This window comes from Camellia sinensis, chromosome 10 (genome assembly GCF_055761805.1).
Source record: "Camellia sinensis isolate YWXY chromosome 10, ASM5576180v1, whole genome shotgun sequence".
NCBI classification, from domain to species: Eukaryota; Viridiplantae; Streptophyta; class Magnoliopsida; order Ericales; family Theaceae; genus Camellia; species Camellia sinensis.
Window position 1 is genome coordinate 153,648,717 of NC_138970.1, and position 22,534 is coordinate 153,671,250.

Sequence of the window (22,534 nt, forward strand, 5' to 3'; positions counted from 1 at the left end):
TACGGGACCTCTCCCTTCCCTCAGGAAAAGAAACAGAGAAAATCGAGTCTGGTTCGCAAACCGAGACAAGGCACAGAAGAGGGTTCGGAAGTCCGGAGGCAGGGCTCACGGCCGTGGCTCTGAAACTTCTGAACAAGCACATTATGCAACATCACCAAGTACTCAACTGGTGACGTCTGAGTCTCAAGGTCGGTCAAAAATGGGGTGTCTACAGTTGCCCCTCTTTGACAGAACTCGGAAGTCACAAGTGACGGGAGTGAATGTCAAAGCCCAGAGACGACCCACTTTTGACAAGGCCGAAGACTTAGACAAACATACAAGGTAAATAGAGATGTGCCCGCAGGCATGCCCGTAGGCAGGGGGGCAAAATGCAAATGATATGCAGAAAGCCGAAGGTAACCCAATGATCGTGCAAATGCAGCAAGTTGTAATGAAGCAAGTATTCGCAAATAGATGCAATAGTTTTAAGCAAGAATGCAAAGCAACAACTACATTTCATGTAGTTAAGAATGCGGAGGATTATTCAATCCCCGCCATGTCTCACACGGAGAAGAGACAATACCTGCGTGATTCGTCTGGTCGCACCAGCTTGAATTGAACCGTACATATAATATCGTGCCTGCAAAAGAGAGAAATGGCAACAAATACGATATGCTGACAACATGTATTTAATGTGATTCCGAAAGTTCGACACACGCAGTGCCGGTGAGTGAATGCATCGCAATGCAAGAATGGAACATGCGTGACAAAGCATGCTCAAACATAGAAATATGCCAATATCAAGAAATGTACATGACAAGGCAAGTATGCTCATGAAAATGCAAGATAATGTGACACGAGCATGAATCAGGGTGCCCGTTTGTTATGAAACAATGAGTACGGAAATGCGTGTTTCGGCGAAGGTAACTCGATCACGGCCTCTGATCTGCTTCCCTGAAAGGTTACAACTCATTCAAAAAGGATACACTTTGATTTCGATGAATGATGATGAGACACATGTCAGAACTTGAAGCCGAAGTCCCGGCGGATCATTTCGCGACCGGAAGTGTACTTTTCTTGAACTTTTTCAGGTCCCGGGAACTCCTATCTTCCTCAAAATTTGCAGAGAGCTAGGTGAGCATGTGAGGAACATGGCCGGCCATTTATCTTCCCAAGGGGGGGTGGCCAACCGGTTTCCATAAAAGCTAATGGCTGGCCGGCCATTTCTGCAAAAAGCAGATGGCTGGCCAGCTAGAAATAGGGGCCGGCCGGCCATGGCCTTTTTCCAGGGCTATTTTGGTCTTTTTCCCTCTTTTTGGCATGCCTCTTCAACCAAGACTCAAGGCTTATAAAAGGCAGTCGAGCCCCCCTCCTTTTCTTGCCTCTTTCAACACTTTCCTCTCCAGATCTGAGTTTCACGCGCGTTTTCCAACGCCCCGCGCAAATTGTTCTCGCAAAAACACTCAGTTTTAAGCACTTTGGAGCGATTAAATTCCGACTTCGGAGCTTCTTTTTGCATTTTCGCCACTTGAGGTAAGTCTACCTTAATATTTGGAATATTTTCTCGGGAGTTGACTTTTGTTGACTTTTCGTTTCCCGAGAGTTGACTTTTGTTGACTTTTTCCAATTTTGGCCCATTTTTCTCATTTTTGCTCCCTTTTGCAGATTCTTTGGAAATGGCGGGCAATTCTCCTCACGGCGGGGGTTTTCCAAGTGCCGGCGATGATTTCGATCCCATGACTCTGCCCCCAAGGACCCGACCTTTCATTCCCGGGAGGTACCGTCCGCCAGCACACGTCCTTCCGCGCGCCGTCTTCCGTCATTTTACCAGTTTTGACGAGGGAGCACCCGGGGATTTGCTTCTCAGAGAGCCGGAGCAGCATCTCTCTCATGAGGCCCGAGAGGTATTTATCTCATCTTCTGTATTTTACATAGATTTCGCACCTTTGCCATGCTTGAACACGCAGTTTAGCTTATGACATAGTACTTTGCTTGCATCTTGAACATGTGGTTTCAACCCTTGAATTTCTGAACACTCGGCTTATTAATTAATTGCGAACACACAGTACACATTAGAACACACGGCTCAAACACTGATTTGTCGAACACACAGCCCGAATTCGAAAGTGAACACACAGCCCGCACTTTAAATTTTCTGAACACGCAGCCCAGATAGATAGTGAACACGCAGCCCAAACTTTTACTGAAAGTTGAACACGCAGCCCAAACTTCAAATTTTCTGAACACGCAGCCCAGATATATAGTGAACACGCAGCCCACAATTTAACTGAAAGTTGAACACGCTGCCCAAACTTCAAATTTTCTGAACACGCAGCCCAGATAGATAGTGAACACGCAGCCCACAATTTAACTGAAAGTTGAACACGCAGCCCAAACTTCAAATTTTCTGAACACGCAGCCCAGATAAATAGTGAACACGCAGCCCACAATTTAACTGAAAGTTGAACACGCAGCCCAAATTTCAAATTTTCTGAACACGCAGCCCAGGTAGATAGTGAACACGCAGCCCACAAGTTAACTGAAAGTTGAACACGCAGCCCAAATTTCAAATTTTCTGAACACGCAGCCCAGGTAGATAGTGAACACGCAGCCCACAAGTTAACTGAAAGTTGAACACGCAGCCCAAACTTCAAATTTTCTGAACACGCAGCCCAAGTAGATAGTGAACACGCAGCCCACAAGTTAACTGAAAGTTGAACACGCAGCCCAAATTTCAAATTTTCTGAACACGCAGCCCAGGTAGATAGTGAACACGCAGCCCACAATTTAACTGAAAGTTGAACACGCAGCCCAAACTTCAAATTTTCTGAACACGCAGCCCAGATAAATAGTGAACACGCAGCCCACAAGTTAACTGAAAGTTGAACACGCAGCCCAAATTTCAAATTTTCTGAACACGCAGCCCAGGTAGATAGTGAACACGCAGCCCACAAGTTAACTGAAAGTTGAACACGCAGCCCAAACTTCAAATTTTCTGAACACGCAGCCCAAGTAGATAGTGAACACGCAGCCCACAAGTTAACTGAAAGTTGAACACGCAGCCCAAATTTCAAATTTTCTGAACACGCAGCCCAGGTAGATAGTGAACACGCAGCCCACAAGTTAACTGAAAGTTGAACACGCAACCCAAATTTCAAATTTTCTGAACACGCAGCCCAGGTAGATAGTGAACACGCAGCCCACAAGTTAACTGAAAGTTGAACACGCAGCCCAAATTTCAAATTTTCTGAACACGCAGCCCAGGTAGATAGTGAACACGCAGCCCACAAGTTAACTGAAAGTTGAACACGCAGCCCAAATTTCAAATTTTCTGAACACGCAGCCCAGGTAGATAGTGAACACGCAGCCCACAATTTAACTGAAAGTTGAACACGCAGCCCAAACTTCAAATTTTCTGAACACGCAGCCCAGATAAATAGTGAACACGCAGCCCACAAGTTAACTGAAAGTTGAACACGCAGCCCAAATTTCAAATTTTCTGAACACGCAGCCCAGGTAGATAGTGAACACGCAGCCCACAAGTTAACTGAAAGTTGAACACGCAGCCCAAACTTCAAATTTTCTGAACACGCAGCCCAGGTAGATAGTGAACACGCAGCCCACAAGTTAACTGAAAGTTGAACACGCAGCCCAAATTTCAAATTTTCTGAACACGCAGCCCAGGTAGATAGTGAACACGCAGCCCACAAGTTAACTGAAAGTTGAACACGCAGCCCAAATTTCAAATTTTCTGAACACGCAGCCCAGGTAGATAGTGAACACGCAGCCCACAAATTAACTGAAAGTTGAACACGCAGCCCAAATTTCAAATTTTCTGAACACGCAGCCCAGGTAGATAGTGAACACGCAGCCCACAAGTTAACTGAAAGTTGAACACGCAACCCAAATTTCAAATTTTCTGAACACGCAGCCCAGGTAGATAGTGAACACGCAGCCCACAAGTTAACTGAAAGTTGAACACGCAGCCCAGGTAGATAGTGAACACGCAGCCCACAAGTTAACTGAAAGTTGAACACGCAGCCCAAATTTCAAATTTTCTGAACACGCAGCCCAGGTAGATAGTGAACACGCAGCCCACAAATTAACTGAAAGTTGAACACGCAGCCCAAATTTCAAATTTTCTGAACACGCAGCCCAGATAGATAGAGTTTGCATGTAGCTTATTTCACTTCATCGGCACACAGCCCATTTCATCTCATTGGCACACAGCCCATTTCATCTCATTGGCACACAGCCCATTTCATCTCATTATTGACACATGTATTCATTCTGAATGCAGGTTTGCTCCCGCAGTGTGCGGGGGTATGGTTCCACTGCCGCGAGGGATTGGTATGCTGAGCTCTCGGAGGCTGTCCGGGATTTAGTAGACTTGGCAGGGTTTGGACCCTTCTGCGTCGGGTTGTCACGTTGTCCTGCCAGGAGGACGCTGATGGCAGCTCTGGTAGAGAGATGGTGGGACACCACCAATTCCTTTCATTTCTCTGCTACCGGGGATATGACCATGACCCCTTTTGACTTTGCTGTATTGACCGGTTTAGACGTCGGAGGTTGGTCCATCCCCTACGACGAGGATATGGGCGAGTGGGAGGCCGCCTGGATGTATCTGTTGGGGGCTCACCCACCTGTTGACAGGGTCTCTGGGAGAGTCCGATACACTTGGTTCTCTTCCCATTTCCGGCGGGCGGAGATGGTGCCCGAGACTCCCGAGGAGACAGAGCAGTATGCCCGTGGTTTCCTGATGTTCCTCTTCGGGACTACCCTGTTCGCCGACAGAGGGAACACCATTGGGCTATACCTGCTGAGCGCTCTGGTTGACCTATCACAGGTCCATCGTTATGACTGGGGTGGCGCCGGCCTGGCTACCCTTTACTTTTATATGAGCGCGACCTCCCGCGGGCGGGGCGATTTACTTGGCGGCTACTGGAGAGCCTGGGAGGTACTTTCTGTCCCCTTGATTTACATTTCTGCTTCTCATTACTTGTACATTGCACACACAGCGCACTTTTACAGTCTGTATTTTGCTCTCAGCATTTCATACTTACATTCTGCATTGCTTTTCTCAGTTATGGGTCTATGTATACTTCCCATCATTGGCCTCAGAGCTGCAGGTGGTAGGGATTCCCGTGACCCCATATTCATTGATATTCGAGGGCCCGCACCGGCCGAGGCCTCGAGAGACCCTCCTTCGCCTGCGACAGTACTTCGACACTGTGCGACATTCAGAGGTACCTCAGAACTTTCAGTTCTTTTCATTTTCATCTTTGATTTGCTCTGTATATTCTCGATTTCTGATTGGTTTAGGCATTCATCATCCGCAGATTACATGGCAGCCCTGGGTGTCCTTGGGTGACGGCCTCCGACTTCAGTATACCGGAGCGTCGGATATCTCCCAATATAGGGTCCTGCTTGAAGGGCCGGTTGGCAGAGCATGGTTCCTGGGTGAACGCTTTCTGCGCCAGGTATGGGGGTATCTTTCTCAGGATATTCCCGCAGTACCTCCAGCCAGTATGCGGACTGCTGACAGGCTCTCTTACTCAGAGGTAGTCGGCGCCATGCTGGGCACTGATGCTTTACTGCATGTTGAGGAGGGGGACTACGCCACTTATCGTCACATATACTTGATGGCTCCATTGACGGAAGCTCGTATCCCGATGATGAGGCCTGCCGGTATGTCATCCTCGGGCCAGGCTCTGGCTCGGGCTGCAGACGCCCCTTCTACTAGCAGGGCCGGTACATCTAGAGGTGGGAGTAGACCGGTTCCTCCGACTCCGTCGGTTCATCCTCATCCCGGATGGCCAGATATGCCTACTCAGTATGGGGCTAGCTTTCCGACTCCGATTCCACTGGAGCCTCCGATGCCCAGTGATCGATACGCCATTGATCCGGACTCACCGCCGGTATGCTCCACTTCTTTTCATTCATCATTCAGATGTTTAGATACTCTTCTGTTCACTGATGATTATGAGCTCATTTTTGCAGCCATCGCGAGGATACATAGAGGAGGTGGTTGGACTGGTGGCCACACTTGAGGGCATGGTCCTGCGGAGGGAGGCGCAGTTGTCTGTCGCGGGCATCCAGGTACCTTTCAGTTTTCTGGCATTTATCATACTTCTGATGACATGCTGATTTCTACTGCATCGATAGACCACTTGTGTAGAGCACATCTGACACACACCCCACTTGTACACTGTATTTACATGCACCCACTTCACGTAGCCTTTGTTTGCATCTGCATCTGATGTATATATTTGGACTGATGTATTTGAATTGAACTCTTTGTTTTCAGATGCCTTTATGGTCCGGTCAGCCGCAGACCAGGCCACCTGGGCCTCCTTGGGGAGCTGGGCCATCTGGGCCTTTCCATGGAGCGGGGCCATCTCGGCCTTCCAGAGGAGCCGGGCCTTCTAGGCCTTTTCGAGGAGCTCGAGGAGGGCCTGTCCGCAGACGCAGGGCTCACGTTGTGGAGGTGGAGCCTGATGAGGAGGAGGAGGAGGAGGAGGAGGCCACAGATCGTCAGTCCGAGACGTTCGCTGGGGAGGAGGAGGAGGAGGCTGAGGGAAATCCTGAGGATGACGGCGCTGACTCAGATGATGATGATGATGCTGTGGAGATTGTCCCGCAAAAGAGGACGAGGCTTGCTTCTCGTTCCCGCTCCCGAGGACTTTGATGTTATTATTCCCTGCTTTATTTTTTGCTTTTTGCTAGTAGTTTGTAGCACTTTGCACATTGTTAGGCAGTTTTATTTTTTGTAAAACTTGTACCTTTGTTTGTTGTAAAGCATGATGAAATGAAATAGCTTTTGAAGAGATGTATGTATTTTAAACTTTTAGCATCGTATCGCATCAATTTATTTCGCACAAAAATGAAATTGAATGGGAATGTGCATTGTGTAATCACCAAGTCAGGTAGTGAACCGACGCAACAAACTAAGCGACTCAACCTACTAAGATACAACAGAATCTTTAGCAAGTTTACAACTCGATAAGCAAAATGCAACAACGCAAATAAACAAGACTTTAACAAAGATTGCTTAAACAGAGAGCAATGACTCGAAAACACGAAACACGTCTGCTCGACAAACAACTCGATAAGCAAAACAACAACTCGATAAACAAAACATAACAACAACAGAGTGTTCCTCTGACAATCTGGGCATCGGAACACATCCGGAATGAAGGCCTTTGACTCTCCCGTTGCATGGAAACGCTTGGAACTCTCCCTCGAAGGGTAAAACAGGGTCAAGGAGATACACTGCAGCATTGCCAGCCATCCCTGGGAGCCGGCCGACCATTTTTGGTAGAGAGAGACAGCTGGCCGGCCATTTCTGAAAAAGTAAATGGTTGGCCAGCCAGAAAAAGTGGCTGGCCGGCCATTCAGTCCTGCAGCCACCAGATTTTTGACACGTGTCCCCGTGAATAGTGTTTTTCCTTCTATAAAAGCCTCAACTTTGGGAACATTCATTTCATCTTAGTTTTAGGCAAAGATGGAGGCGTTTCTCGCAGAAAATATCACATCTTGGATCTCTTCTCTAGATGGCTCGGAAAAGCTGAATTTCCGGGGTTTCGGCTTGAATGCACTATTCACGCTAAGCCGTACTCCGCTACATCTCCCTTTTCTCTATGCCGCGGCAAGGTTCTGGAATCCAGTGACGCATGTTTTTAGCTTCGGCGGCCAAGAGATGTGCCCCACTTTCGAAGATTTTCAGGTTTTGATGGAATCTGAATGCTCTGAAGTAATCTTGCCGCAGCTCCGTTTTGGTCACGCCCAGGCTTTAGGGCGGATGTGTGGGCTCACGGCGCATGATGCTCGATCTTTAATCTGCAGTGGGGAGCTGGACATCCTCGGCTTGATCCATCGTTTTTCCGATGCTGGTGACCGCAGTAACCATTATTGGCAGGGTTTCCGGCAACACGCCCTCTGCTTATGTTTGTTGTCTCACTTTCTGCTTTCCTCGGGCTTTGGCGGGGCTAGCATTCGTCTGATTGAAGTCGCCCAAGGTTTGAGAGAAGGAAAGAGTTGTATTGCCATGACCTTGGCCGAGACATTGATGGGCTTAGATTCTGTCTATCGCCGAGAAGTGACTAGGTTTGCTGGGAGTCCATTGCTACTGCAGGTAATGTTTCCCACCCGACCTCACATATATATTTGCTCACATCACTCGACCCTCAGGCTCGGTTTTTCTCACAAAACCCTTGTCTCACTTTTCTCTCATCGTACATCTCTCTGTTCTTTATTCTCTCATTTTCCATCCCTCCCCTAGGTATGGTTAATGGACAAGTTGCAGGTTGTGGACTCTTGCCCAGCTTATTCAGCTCGAGGCTACTTCTTTCGGCAGCGCCTAGTCAATGCCCTTGACGAAAGGTGGTGGTTCGATTGGATGTGCAATTTGTCCGCAGACGGCATTGCTTGGCGTTGTCCTTGGCTCAACCTCCCGGCAATGAGCTATAGTATGTCTCGACTGATTGGGATCCAACTAGTTGGTCTAACCCACTGCGTATTTTACTTTCCGTTCCGGTTCCTGCGTCAGTTTGGTCATGATCAGACCTGTCCACCGGAGGGGATTGAGTACCCAGCCGCTTTCCCGGTCCGGGGTGCACAGCTTGTCCGATATGCTACGGCATAGAGGACTAGAGAGCTCCTGGCCCCTGCTTCGACTTTCAGTTGCACTTTGTCCGATGAGTGCTTGGATTGGCTCAATGAAGAGGCACAGGTCGGGCCTAGCTTGGCATCAGATGCTTCGTCCAGCTCTGGGAGGGGACGCAGAGATACTTGATTCAACTATGCCCCAAATTTATTGCTTATTGAGCATTTTCAAGTTTTCTTTATGAATGTACTAAAAAGAGCAACCTCGATTGTAATGCAAGAGCAAGAGAACTCTATTTTGAAATCAATGAAATTGAAAGTTGTGGTACTGAAAATTTTCCGTTTTTGGTCCAAAAATGGTCTTAGTCGTAAAAAGATTGATTTGAACTAAGTCAACTTTCATTAAAACTTTTCAAAACTATTTTCGATGTGAATCGGAATTGGACAGACCGGAAATCTGTCACTGAGATGCACAACCCCAGATTCCCGCAACTGGAAAATTGCCCCTGGTCTGAAGAACAATGCGGCACTCCAAAGCAACGGAAAGTTGCCCCTAGTCTGAGTAAATTTGTACCGTCGCGGCAACGGAAAGTTGCCCCTAGTTTGAACAGCACTGTACCGGAGATCACGATAAATGCTGATGAATAAAGATGACTGAGATGATCAAAATGGACAGAGTTGATCGGGGAAATGTTTATGGCTGAACTTCAAGGTGAAGTTGCCTACGTATCCCAAAGATGGGAATCAAGCCTTACGTAGTTCAGGCTAAGGTTCACTCGAGTATTTTCACTCTCCTTTTGCGCTCTAACTTTTGCCAAGGCCGCCCTTTTGGGTTTTCAACCTTGCGAGCTCAGTTTTTATATTTTCTAATTTTTTTGTGCTCTGACTTTTGCCTAGGTCGCCCTTTCGGGTTTTCGGCCTAGCGAGCCTCTCAAGGATAGTATTTCTTCAACTTGTCCATATTGATCGGTTGTGAGAACTCCAAGCCATCTAGATCCATCAGAACCACAGCTCCACCTGACCAGATAGCTTTGATGATGTAAGGACCAGTCCAATTGGGTTTGAACTTGCCCCTTGGGTCGTGGATGGGAGCTCGGTTGTCTTTGAGCACCAAATCTCCTTCTTTCAGATTCCTGGACTTAACCTTCTTGTTGAAAGCCCGGGCAATTCTTCGTTGATAGCCTTGGATGTGGTACAGTGCTTTCAGTCTTCTTTCATCAAAGAGCATGAGTTCTTCGAATCTGCTTTGCTGCCAATCTGCCTCGGCTATCTGGCATTCAGCCAATACTCGTAAAGACGGAACCTCAATCTCAATGGGTAGAACAGCCTCCATTCCATAGACCAACGAATATGGAGTTGCTCCAGTAGAAGTTCTGATTGAAGTCCTGTAGCCCCACAGAGCAAATGGCAGCTTGTCTGGCCAATCTCGATAGGTTTCCACCATCTTCTGTAGTATATGCTTGATATTCTTGTTGGCGGCCTCAACTGCTCCATTGGTCTGCGGCCGATATGTAGATGACTTATGGAAAGCCACATTGTATTTCTCCAACAAGTCTATCACTTCTTTCTTGAAGTGGGAACCATTATCTGAAATTATCTCGTTTGGCACCCCGTAGCAACAGATGATGTTGTTCCTGATGAACTTTGCGACATGCGACGCCTTCAACACCGCGTATGATTGGGCCTCAACCCACTTTGTGAAATAATCTATCGCTACTAGGATAAACTCATGCCCGTTGGACCCCTTCGGGGTAACAGCTCCGATCACATCAATTCCCCAGACTGAAAACGGCCACGGCGAAGTCATGTTGTACAGTTTTGACGGCGGGATGTTCATGCGATTTGCATGGATTTGACACTTGTGGCATCGCCGAACAAAACTAATGCAATCCTCCTCCATGGTTGACCAGTAGTAGCCCTGTCTGAGGATCTTTCTGGCCAGCATTACTCCATTCATGTGTGCACCACACTCTCCCCCATGGATGGCTTCCATCAGGCGTTTTGACTCTTCAGCTTCTACACAGAGCTTATGCATTCCCAGATGACCCCTTTTGTACAAATTTCCCCCGCAGATAACGAATTGAGCAGCCATTCTTCTGACAGCCCTCTTATCTTTGGCATTTGCCCCTAGTGGATATGTCTCATTTTCCAAGAAGTTCCAGATGTCGTAGTACCAGGGGTTGCCGTCTTGAACCTCATCTATGGCGGAAATTGACTCGTATGCTGGCGTAAACTTTTGATCAATAATGACTGGACGCATCCGGACTCCGGACGGGATGTCTATCATAGAAGATAGAGTTGCTAATGAATCTGCAAACCTGTTATTCTCTCTTACGAGGTGGGTGAAATTTAGCTTCTCAAACCGAGGAATTAGCAAATCCAAGGTTTGGTGGTAGATTATCATCCTTTCCTCCTTGACTTTCCAATCTCCTTTTGCTTGAGACACAACAAGGTTCGAGTCCCCAATGACGTCCACTCGTCTTGCCCCTAGTTCCAGGGCTGCTTCCAGGCCAGCAATACATGCTTCATACTCTGCTTCATTGTTGGAAACCTTGAACTGGAGCTTGAATGCTAAAGGGATATGGGAATCGTCAGGCGCTATCAGCAACACCCCTATCCCATACCCATACTGGTTTGACGCTCCGTCAAAGTACATCGTCCAAGTTTCATCTTCGACGTGCAGAATGGCTTCATCTGGGAATAGATACTCAACCGCTTCATCCCCCTCAACCGGGTGGTCGGCAAGGAACTCCGCTACCGCTCTGCCTTTTACTGACTTGCGCGTTACATACTTCAAATCAAATTCGGAGAGCAACAGCAGCCAACGAGCTAGCCTACCCGTAAGTGCTGGTTTCTCGAAGAGATATTTGATGGGATCCAAACGCGAAACCAACATTACAGAGTGGGCTAACAGGTAGTGCCGCAGCTTCCTGGTTGCCCATACCAAGGCCAAACAAGCCTTCTCCAGCGGTGTATAGCGGGTCTCGTAATCCAGCATCTTTTTGCTCAGATAGTATATGGCTCTTTCCAATTTGTCTTCTGACTCCTGCGCGAGCATGCAGCCCATGGTAGTCTCAGTTACCGAAAGATACAGTATCAACGGTCTCCCCGGCTCTGGCGGCGACAACACGGGCGGGTTCTGTAGATACTCTTTGATCTGCTCAAAAGCCGCTTGACATCGGCCGTCCCATTGGAATTTCTTTCCTTTCTTCAGGAGACCAAAAAGTGGTTCACAAGTCAAGGTTAATTTAGAAATAAACCGTCTTATGAATTGCACTTTACCCAGAAAGCCTCGCACCTCCTTTTCAGTCCTTGGTGGTGGCATTTCTAAGATGGCCTTGATTTTGGAAGGGTCGACCTCGATGCCCCTTTGTGTAATCAGAAACCCTAGCATCTTCCCTGCTGTAACACCAAACGTGCATTTCTGGGGATTCAGTCGCAGCCGAAACTCTTTGATCCTTTGAAAGAATTTTTGTAAGGCGGTGTAGTGGCCCTCTCTATCTTTGGACTTGACAATCATGTCGTCCACGTACACCTCGACCTCTTTATGGATCATATCATGCAATATTGTAGTCGCTGCCCGTTGATACGTAGCTCCAGCGTTTTTCAACCCGAATGGCATCACTCTATAACAATATGTCCCCCACGGGGTAGTGAACGCAGTCTTCTCCCGGTCTTCGGGTGCCATCACTATCTGATTATAGCCTGAGAAACCATCCATAAATGAAAGTAAGGCGTGTCCTGCCGTGAAGTCCACCAATTCGTCAATGTGTGGCAAGGGAAAGTCGTCCTTCGGACTGGCCCTGTTCAAATCTCTGAAGTCTACACAGACCCAAATTCTGCCATCCTTCTTTGGCACCGGAACTATGTTGGCCAACCAAGTTGGATATTCAGATACCAGCAGGAACCCTGCGTCAATTTGCTTGGTGACCTCTTCCTTAATTTTGAGGGCCCAGTCCGGGCGAATCCTTCTGAGTTTCTGTTTGACAGGACGGGCCTCGGGGTCAAGAGGGATCCGGTGCTGTACAATCTCAGGATCGATTCCAGGCATATCTTCATAGGACCACGCGAAAACATCTTTGAAATCTTTTAATAAAGCGACTAAGCGCTCGCGCTCCTCTGAAGACAACGTGGACCCGATCTGGACCAGCCGCGGGTCCTTCTCAGTACCAACATTCACAGTAGTGATTTCATCCATTAAAGGTTTAACAAATCTTTCCTGCTCTTGATCAATTAATCGTTGCAAAACTGGGGGAATTTCTTCCTCGCTGTTTTCATCAAAATTTTGAAAATCCTGATTTAAGCAATAAATCAAAGGCACAGAAAAATACTCGGAAACCACATCCACATCATTCTCATTAAATACTTCCAAGCCGTCAGATTCCTCTGTTACAACAGACTCAAAAGAAAATGAAAAAGACGACCTAGACAGGACTGTGGCATCCGGGTTATCACTCCCAAGAATACCGGACTCAGACTCAGTCGAGCTGGAATCTGATTCCGACGCACAAGATTCGGTAGAATCAGATTCCGGCTCACTACCTGACCCGGAACTGCTAGATAAAAAGCCTTCTTCATACTGCCAGATGAGAGAAGGTGCGATAGATGCATCCAAGATCGGCGCTGGAAAGCCCGCAGCTATTTCATCTCCAATCACAGAAACCGAAGAGTTATCCCCCAAGCACTCTTGGCCGATCGGAGGATCTGATAGTAGACTCGCCAGTGCTACCCCCATTTCAAGCTCTGTGCCCTCAGGATCCACTGCTTCACATTGCTCAACCTCAGTTGGTGGGTCTGTCTGCGCTTCGGCAACGTCATCCCCAGATAATTGTATGTCGAAGAAGATTTCAAAACCAGGCACGCGCGTCCCCTCCGCGTTTAGCCATGGCTCCGGGAAGCCGCAGAATGGAAAATCTTCCCCCTCCCGGACGAAGCGTCCGTTTAGGGTACCCCAGATGGGCCTGTGCATTAAATCAAATGGCTTCCCGGCCTTCTTTGCCCTGGCCCTTCCGGCCATTTCTTTTCCTTTCCTTACCCAGTCTTCTTTGGTGGGCAGATAACCCAGTCCAAAGGCGTGAGGGTTGTGTGGCACTTCGGCCAACACTGAGACGCCCTTCCGGCCGCTTCTCCCTAATCCCATCCCGGGAGTATGCTTTAGCTTGTTCATGAGGTATATAGATTGAGCGCTAACATACATGCCCTCATTCGCAGCCATGACATTCTGCACCACTTGAGCCTCGGCCAAAGTGAACCCCGACAAAAACACATCCTCCGTGCCGTGCTCAATCTCCAAGACAGGTGTAGATACTTCCGGCGGCGGATGGATGGATGAATTCCCAAAAACTATCGCTACCCCTTTCCCGTGGGGGTACTTTAGCATCTGATGTAGAGTGGAAGAGACTGCTTTGACTTGGTGCAACCACGGTCGTCCCAAAAGTAGGTTAAAGGTCGCAGGAACGTCCAAGATATGAAATTCAATGCTATGTTGTCCTGGACCAACCTTGGTTTGAATTTTAACAGTCCCCATCACCTCTCTGCTGGTATTGTCGTATGCTCTGATCACTTGGGTGGTTGGGACGAAGTCCACGGGCTTCAACCCGATTGCATATGCCGTTCTGGTCGGGCAGACATTAATCGCAGACCCGGTATCAACAAGCACCACCGGTATCCACTTATCTCTACATTCCACAGAAATATAGAGAGGTTTGTTATGGTTTGTGCCCTCAGGCGGTAGCTCCTTGTCCGAAAAGGTTAATGCCGGGGAACCTCCTCCCGGAAAAACCAGCCCAACCAGCTGTTCAGGCGTGGTGTCTATGGAGAGTTTGGACTTGTCCATAGCAGATAGAACAGCTTCTCTGTGTACTCGTGATGCCATTAGCAGTCCCCAGATGGAGATGTCTGCTTGTATCTTCTTTAATTGTTTCAGCACAGCTTCATCTTCAATCTGCTTCTCCTTCTGTCTCTCCACTTCTCTATCCTTCCTGGATGCCTCGGGTTGGTCTAGGTGTGGGGGCTTGAAGTACCGCCCACTTCTTGTCATATGGTCCACTTCATCAAGATACCAAGTATCATCCGGTTGGCCACTTCCCCAGTCTTCGTCGGTGTGGGCAAGACACAAGTCGTCGTCTTCCCACCACATTCCACTGGCAGCCAACAGACACCTGTCTGGCTCCGGTCCACTCGCACTCTCAGTGCTCTCTGTCCATATGCTCGCAGCATTGTCTGTCTTCGTGCACACAGCACTTTCAGTCCCCTCAGGGCCTTTAGCTTTTCTGATTCTCTCAGCCTTCTCAAACTTTTCCTGTTCTAGCAGCGTCAGTACAGCTGTTTGTTCAACAGTTCCCATATCCGTAATGCCCATGTCCTGAGCGGAATTCTTAACACCGGCGCTCTCCGGCGGTACAACTTGACTCTCGGCCGTTCCGGCCACAACTGATATTTTTGCCCCTGCCGGGCTCTGTTTTGATTGGGCTTCCCCCACTGCATCCGGTTGATCTTCGAGCCATCCCGTGGCCTCCTCTGATTCCTCATAATCATACCAGTTAATCGATGCATCCCCAAGTTCCTGGTCATCAAGAAGTTGCAGGTTGGCAAAGTCCTCCCCTGCGGCTGTCAAATCATCTGTCCATAGCCCAGATCCATCCCCCCGGATCATGCATAGCTCTCCTGTCTCTGGCAATTCTACGCCTAGCCCAATTCGGCTCGTTGATAGGATGTACTTGCTTGGATCATAGGCTCCCGCAACAAAATTCTGCCCGGTTTCAGATTCAACAATCTCAGTCTCTCCCAAAATCTGCCCTGCTCCGTCTTCGACGGTCACCACCACCGGTTTTGGTTGGGTTTTGGAGATGTCCACCATGCACAAGAAATCAGTGCAATCGGGAAGGAGCACCTCTGGCTTGGGTAGGTGGGTGGGCGTAATATAGATGCTAGGATCGTAAGATGCGACCCCAGTCTGGATAAAGTTAATTCTTTTGGGAGGATGAGCTTGGTTATGTGATGGGAGAGGGTTGGTTGTGACATTGGGTTGATGGGGAGGTGCGATCACCTGTTTGTCAATAAGATCTTGGATCTCATGACGCAATCTGTAACAACGGTCGGTGTCATGACCGTGTTGTTGGTGGTATGCACAGTATTTTGATGGGTCGTAAGAGGGGGGGAGTGGATTCGGCAATGGCTTTGGTTCTAGGGGTTTTAAATGATTCTTTCTGATCAGTATTCCCAGAACTTTGGTCAGAGGCATATATAGTGGGGTAAAGGTTCTTTGGCCTCGTGGTTGGAATCGGCTGTTGGCTTGTGTGTTGCTTCCGGACGCGCCAGAAAATGGTGTGGCAGTCATGGGCCTTGGAGGGGGAGGGGGAGTGGTGGTGACCATACCAACTTCCGAGGCTCTCGTATTTGCAGCGCCACTCGGGCCCGCATTGTTGTTACGGTTAAACGTCCTCCTCGATTGTTCTCTGTCATGGTCAAACAGACCTTGTTTCATTGCGTCTTCGATTTGTACCCCCATATCATGTAAATCTGCGAAAGTAGGGAAGGGGACTACAATCATTCTCAGCATCAGTTTTGGGTGGAGATTGCGCACAATCATCCGGATTTGATCTTTGTCTGTGGGCCTTAAAGTCATTGTTGACGCCTTTGCCCTCCATCGGATCACAAAGTCCGAGAAAGATTCCTTAGGCTCTTGCCTTGTCGTTTCAAGATCGCGGGTTGTGATCTCGATCTGAGTGTTGTATGAATATTGTGTGACAAAGGCCTCAGCCATCTCATCCCAATTCTTCTTCACTTCATCTTGTAATCTTGCGTACCAATGGGAGGCCACACCCGACAGGGTTCGGCCGAATAGTGAGAGCTTTTGTGGTCGTGTAAGGCCCATTGGCCGCAAGACATCCGCAAACAGTCGGATATGGACCATGGGGTCGCCGGTCCCGTCAAAACGGTCGATTTGTGGCATTTTGAACCTATCGGGGAGTGTTACGGCCTCCTCGGTATATCCATCTCCGATATCCGGTATAGCCTTGACCCCTTGGGATTTCTTAAAGAGCTTCTCCAATTTGCTCAATTTCAGAGCTGTATGATCAACCTCGACCTCGAATGGAGAGTCCGGGTGATTGGATGTATGGACCATGGACAGTTGTGGTGGAAGCGGGGGCGGAGCTGGCCCCGTTGGAAGACTCGTGTCCTCTTGTAAGTTTTGAACATGCGGCAGGGTATTCTGGGCATTTGGTGGGGCGTTCTGAACAGTAGGTGCCTGCTCAGGTAATGGAGCCCCTGCCGGAGGAGGGATTTGGTGTGAAGCAGATGCTATATTCTGCTGTTGCAGCCTGGTGATTAGTTCGGCCTGCTGGGCCATGATCGTGGCCTGCTGTTTGGAAAACTCTGATTGACGGGTGGCGTCATCATGCATTTGTCTCATGCTCTCCTGCATCTGGCGCATTAGAGCCTCCATCCCTGATGTATTCGGTTGATCCATCTGTCTAACTGGTATGTCTATTTCTGCAGCAGTAATTGAGACCTCAGTCCTGTAGTCCTCTGATAAAGTAACCCACTGTTCTGACAACCTCTGTTCTGACGTACTGCGCCTTTTCGGCTTCCTTCTGGTAATAGGGGGTAGAGAACGGAACACTGGCTGTCCGTCGATTAGATCCTCAGATCGGTGGAGTCGACGACCTCGTGTCCAAGGTGCTTGGGGAATGCCTGTTGGGTTGGAAGCAATCGTGCTAAAACTGACCTAGCAAAAGATAAATAAAGCGAAAAGGAAATAAATAAACAGATAAACGGACAGCATAACAGCTTAAAATAAAATGCAAGACACACAGTCGGGCATAATCAACACACAGTCAATAAGCTGAAATACACACTGGCCTCAAACACATATTATTATCCCTGTATCACTGTTCCCTGAAACAGAATCTGATATCCGCAGATAACTCGTTCGCAAATACTGGCTAATGCCCGCAGGCCTGATACCCATAATACTGAACTGATGCCCGCAGGCCTGATGCTGAAACTCATGTACTGAACTGATGCCCGCAGGCCTGATACTGACAATACTGAACTGATGCCCGCAGGCTTGATACCCAAACTCATATACTGATACATGCATTCCTGTAGAGACGCACTCTAAAGCACATAACAGATAAGTGAGAGCCAAAACACCCCTATGTTGGGGTGGGGTTTCCCTGTCCTATTGTGTTAGGAGCTAGGGTTTCACTACGCACGCAGCGGTTTCAAACAACCTATAAACGGGTAAGCAACCTGTCCTAATTTGGAATAGTCACTATGGATCCGAATATGCACTAGGTCGAATGGTCAAAAGGGGTGCTCCGATAAAACCGGGGTTTGTGTTCCCATACTGGCAGAGCCCACAACCGGTCAGCCTTATGGTCATGCCTTGACAAGACAAGCCTCCAGCAAACCGTTCAGGAATAGCAGATGGCAAACACGGTGTCCTAGGCGCACCAATGCAAATGCAATGCAAAGAAACACACAAGTGTAGTCAAAAACAGATATCATGAGTTCGAGACAAGTTCTCTAAATCCCCAGCAGAGTCGCCAGAAACTGTAGACGTCCCCCGAACGCCCCGGGAGGGTTAGCTCCCGTTCTGTTCATTTGGGGTCACTACAGCTCGGACTCTTGAAATGTCACGGTTCCTAATCTGAACCAAAGAGTCCAAATCCGGCAAATCATTTTGAGAAACTGATTTTTGAAAAAGTAGTGCCAAACATGGACTGCTTTGCCAGATACAGAATCGCCACCTAAATATTTTATTTTGGGAAATTTAGGAAACCTTGACTCGGTGCCAAAAGGCCACGTGTCCGTCATCACCAAAGTTGCCTCGGCTCGGGAACTTGGGTACGATTGGGGAAGGTCACTTCGTGAGCACCCCCGCTCGCCCGGTCATAGACCGGCCTCTACTAACCATGATATCAATTTTTGAAAACATTGTGAGTTCTTATTCCGGTTTATTAGCCTAGTTTACTATGTGATGCTCACAGCATACAAGTATAGACCGGGTCGCCCAAATTGGAACAAAACATTTCATGCTGGTTTTTGAAAAGGGTTTGCTACCCGCAGGTAGGCTTGAAACATTTGATGATTTATTCCAATTCAGATAACCCAACCTTCACCCACAGGCATTCAGGCAGTTATATCACATAAGCACATAGCCTCATGGTAAGCATGCTATCATGGCATTCACTCACACGCATGCAAGGATGTTAAAGCATAAAAACTCACCGAGTACTCCAAGCCAAAATAGAAATTTATTAGAAATCATGCATGATCCTAATTATACAGAAATGCCTAATGCAACACATTCAAAATGCAATTATAGCAGGCTCGGCTATTCTAAGATGGTATATGGAATGCTACAACTATCATGTATTCAGTTTTGAAATTGAAAATACAATGCAGTTAGTATGATGCGCCGAGCCCGGTGCATGCAATACAGATGAATGATGCAAACATGCTGTCATACTGTATGCTAATTTAAATATGCCCTAATCTAACCATCATAAGCGGATAAATAAAAGGGAAGAAAGACGTGGGGTTGGAAGACATACATCACACTCACGCACACTTATTACAGTTGTGGCCCTCGCGCAGAGGGTCCGAATAAATATACAGTCCAAATATTACAGTCCCGAATAAAAGAATATTACAGTCCAAAATATTACAAAATCCTAATTAATTAATGAATTAACTAAGAAAGCAAATAAAACTGGCGTGCAAGCCAGGGACTGCCTTGCTTCTGATGGATGATGCATGTCCGGATTGTCTTGCGCGGAAATCCACCGGAATGCCCCAATTAGCCTCTGTTTGCACCTGTTCTTGAAATGCGTGCCGAGCCCCAAAAGTTGCTGATTCTTGGTTTTGCTGCAACAGAGAGCAGGAAAGGGGCATAGCAATGTATTTGCACAGATATATGCATGTCTCGATCCTCGTGCCACCAATCACGCATACCGAGGCATGATGGCCGAGGAGTCGAAATGCACAACTCAATATAGGATGAATGCACATGAAACTACAGCTAAAACCTAACTCCATCATGGATAATCCGGAGTGTCGGCGACTGGGGAATTGAGACACATTCCGTCACTCGGAGTACGAAATGTACCTCGTTTCCCGTGCCCGGGCTAACTCCTATTCCGAACACGATGCAATATGCATGATATGCATGAAATGCAACTAAGATATAATCCTAACATACTCAATGTTATGGAAATGAAATGCCTCGAAATGCGTGCACGCAGGCACGCAAACCGAGAAAATGCACGAATGCAATGAAAATGAGATGCCTCGAAATGCGTGCACACGGGCACGCAAATCGAGGCAATGACGGAATACTATAAAAATGAGGTGCCTCGAGATACGTGCACACGGGCACGCAAACCGAGGCGACGATCGAATGCTATGAAAATGAGGTGCCTCGAAATGCGTGCACACGGGCACGCAAACTGAGGCGACGATAGAATGCTATGAAAATGAGGTGCCTCGAAATGCGTGCACACGGGCACGCAAACCGAGACAATGACAGAATGCCATGAAAATGAGGTGCCTCGAAATGTGTGCACACGGGCACGCAAACCGAGGCAATGACAGAATGCTATGAAAATGAGGTGCCTCGAAATGCGTGCACATGGGCACGCAAACCGAGGCAATGCCAAAATGCTATAAAAATGAGGTGCCTCGAAATGCGTGCACACGGGCACGCAAACCGAGGCAATGCCAAAATGTGATGAAATGACATGAAAACATGATATGGGCTTATACCAACATGAGTGAACCTCAGCCACACTCACATAGGATGCCGGCGGGTAAAAATGGAGTGCCTCGAAATGCTTGCACACGGGCACGCAAACCGAGGCGATGACAAAATATGATGAAATGACATGGAAATGACAAATGGGCTTATACCAACATGAGTGAGCCTCAGCCACACTCACATGGGATGCCTGCGGATAAAAATGGAGTACCTCGAAATGCGTGCACACGGGCACGCAAACCGAGGCAATGCATACGCAATGCAAATGACATGGAAAATGAAGTATGGACTTATACTAACATGAGAGAGCCTCAGCCACACTCACATAGGATGCCGGCGGATAAAAATGAGGTGCCTCGAAATGCGTGCACACGGGCACGCAAACCGAGGCAATGGTAAAATGCTATGAAATGACATGGAAATGACAAATGGGCTTATACCAACATGAGTGAGCCTCAGCCACACTCACATAGGATGCCGGCGGATAAAAATGGGGTGCCTCGAAATGCGTGCACACGGGCACGCAAACCGAGGCAATGGTAAAATGCTATGAAATATGGCAAAAATGATATGCAAGTATGCCAATGGAATTTCAGCACTAAAATATGGGGGAAAACAGTCCCGAAAAGAAGCGAAATGACATGAAATGCAAGGAAATGTCCCGAAATGCGAATTTAGGCACCCGAAATGACCTATTGCTATGCCAAACATGCACAATATGGACATGCAATGCAAAGACAGAAGCTAGAAAGTCCCAAAAGATGCACTTTCACAGCTATAAACATGGCCAAACAGCAAGCATAGGTATGGTAAAAATAGCATGCAAGAATAGGGGTCAAAAGAGGGGTAATGAAGCAAGTGATATAAGAAAAACTCAAACTGAAAAATTTCCTTCTACAACACTGAAGATGGACCACAAATATGAACATTTACAGTATATGGAAGCCTCAAAATCAGTATACAAATATGCTAAAAAGGTGATGCAAAACAAGGCTCAAAAGGTGCTATAACATGAAGTATGCAAGATGATCATCAAACAGCCAAAGACCCTTAATAAAATATGTAGAATGGACCAAAATAAGCACTTTTCCAGAACTGTAAAATGGCCAAAAACAAAAGCATGGTAGGCTAATTAAACATGCAAGAATGGGGAATAAAAGGGGGATATAACATGAAGTGACCTATGGAGACCCCAAACCATGAAAGGACCTAGATGAAACATGAATTATGGACCAAAATAAGAACTTTTTCAGAACTGTAAAATGGCCAAAAACAAAAGCATGGTAGGCTAACTAAACATGCAAGAATGGGGAAGAAAAGAGGAGTATAAAGGGAGGTACAACATGGAAATCCCAAATGATGTTGAGCCCTTCTTCAATGTTGAAGAGGGGCTCAAAATAAGCCTAATATCAGTTTACAATATGCTCGAAAATAAATTTCTCATGGGTCAAAAATAGCATGCAAAACTATGACATACAAGAGGATCAATGAAGCAAGTGTATTATGGAGGGCTCAAACAGGGTTGAGCCCTTAATGAAAAGTGAAGATGAGCTCAAAAGAGGGCCCTTTTCAGTTAGGGCCGGAGCTTGAAACAAAAAGCAAGTGGGGCTTAGAAATAGAGCAAGGAAAAGGGTCAAAAGGGTAAAAGTATTACTTACCCTTGAAGACTCAAGCTTTTGTTGCTTCTTGGATGGATTTGCAGCTGCTTTGACCTTTGAGAAACCTTCCTTGTTGCTGGAAATGAGATGGTGGTGGTAGAGCTTGGTGGTGTAGAAGGAATGATGGTTAGGGGCTTAGGGTTTTTTGAAGAATTGAGAAGGAAGAAGATGGAGTTGGCTATGGAAGCTTGAAGGAGAGTTTTTCTAACCCCAACAAAGGAGGCCACCAGCTGGTTATAAGGGTTCAAAAGGGGGTGTAAAGGTGGGGGAAAAGGAGAGCAAAACTCCCCCACAAAATATCCCCCGGACACAGAAAATATCTGGGGGATATTGCCCCACAGCTGTAAAGTGCACAGTGCGAGGAACACGGCCGGCCTCTCACTTTTGTTGGAGGTGGCCGGCCGGCCACACCCCCTAGCCGGCCGGCTAGGGGTCAAAAGGTTCAATGAGATTTTCTGGCCGGCCAGCTACTGGGGAGGTAGTCCTATGTGTGTACAACACAACCATGTGGTTAAAATTCCAAGAA

At 47.6% G+C, this 22,534-nt stretch overlaps 1 protein-coding gene across 1 annotated transcript; it reads left to right on the forward strand.

Moving 5' to 3' along the window:
- The first annotated feature begins 1,560 nt into the window (after window positions 1-1,560).
- On the forward strand, window positions 1,561-6,806 carry LOC145801379 (uncharacterized). Its single transcript, XM_082892619.1, has 6 exons — window positions 1,561-1,883; window positions 4,280-4,936; window positions 5,064-5,225; window positions 5,319-5,897; window positions 5,980-6,078; window positions 6,287-6,806. Exons 1-6 carry the CDS (start codon window positions 1,656-1,658, stop codon window positions 6,665-6,667), a joined length of 2,106 nt encoding a protein of 701 aa, XP_082748745.1. The 5' UTR covers window positions 1,561-1,655; the 3' UTR covers window positions 6,668-6,806.
- The last annotated feature ends 15,728 nt before the right edge of the window (window positions 6,807-22,534 follow it).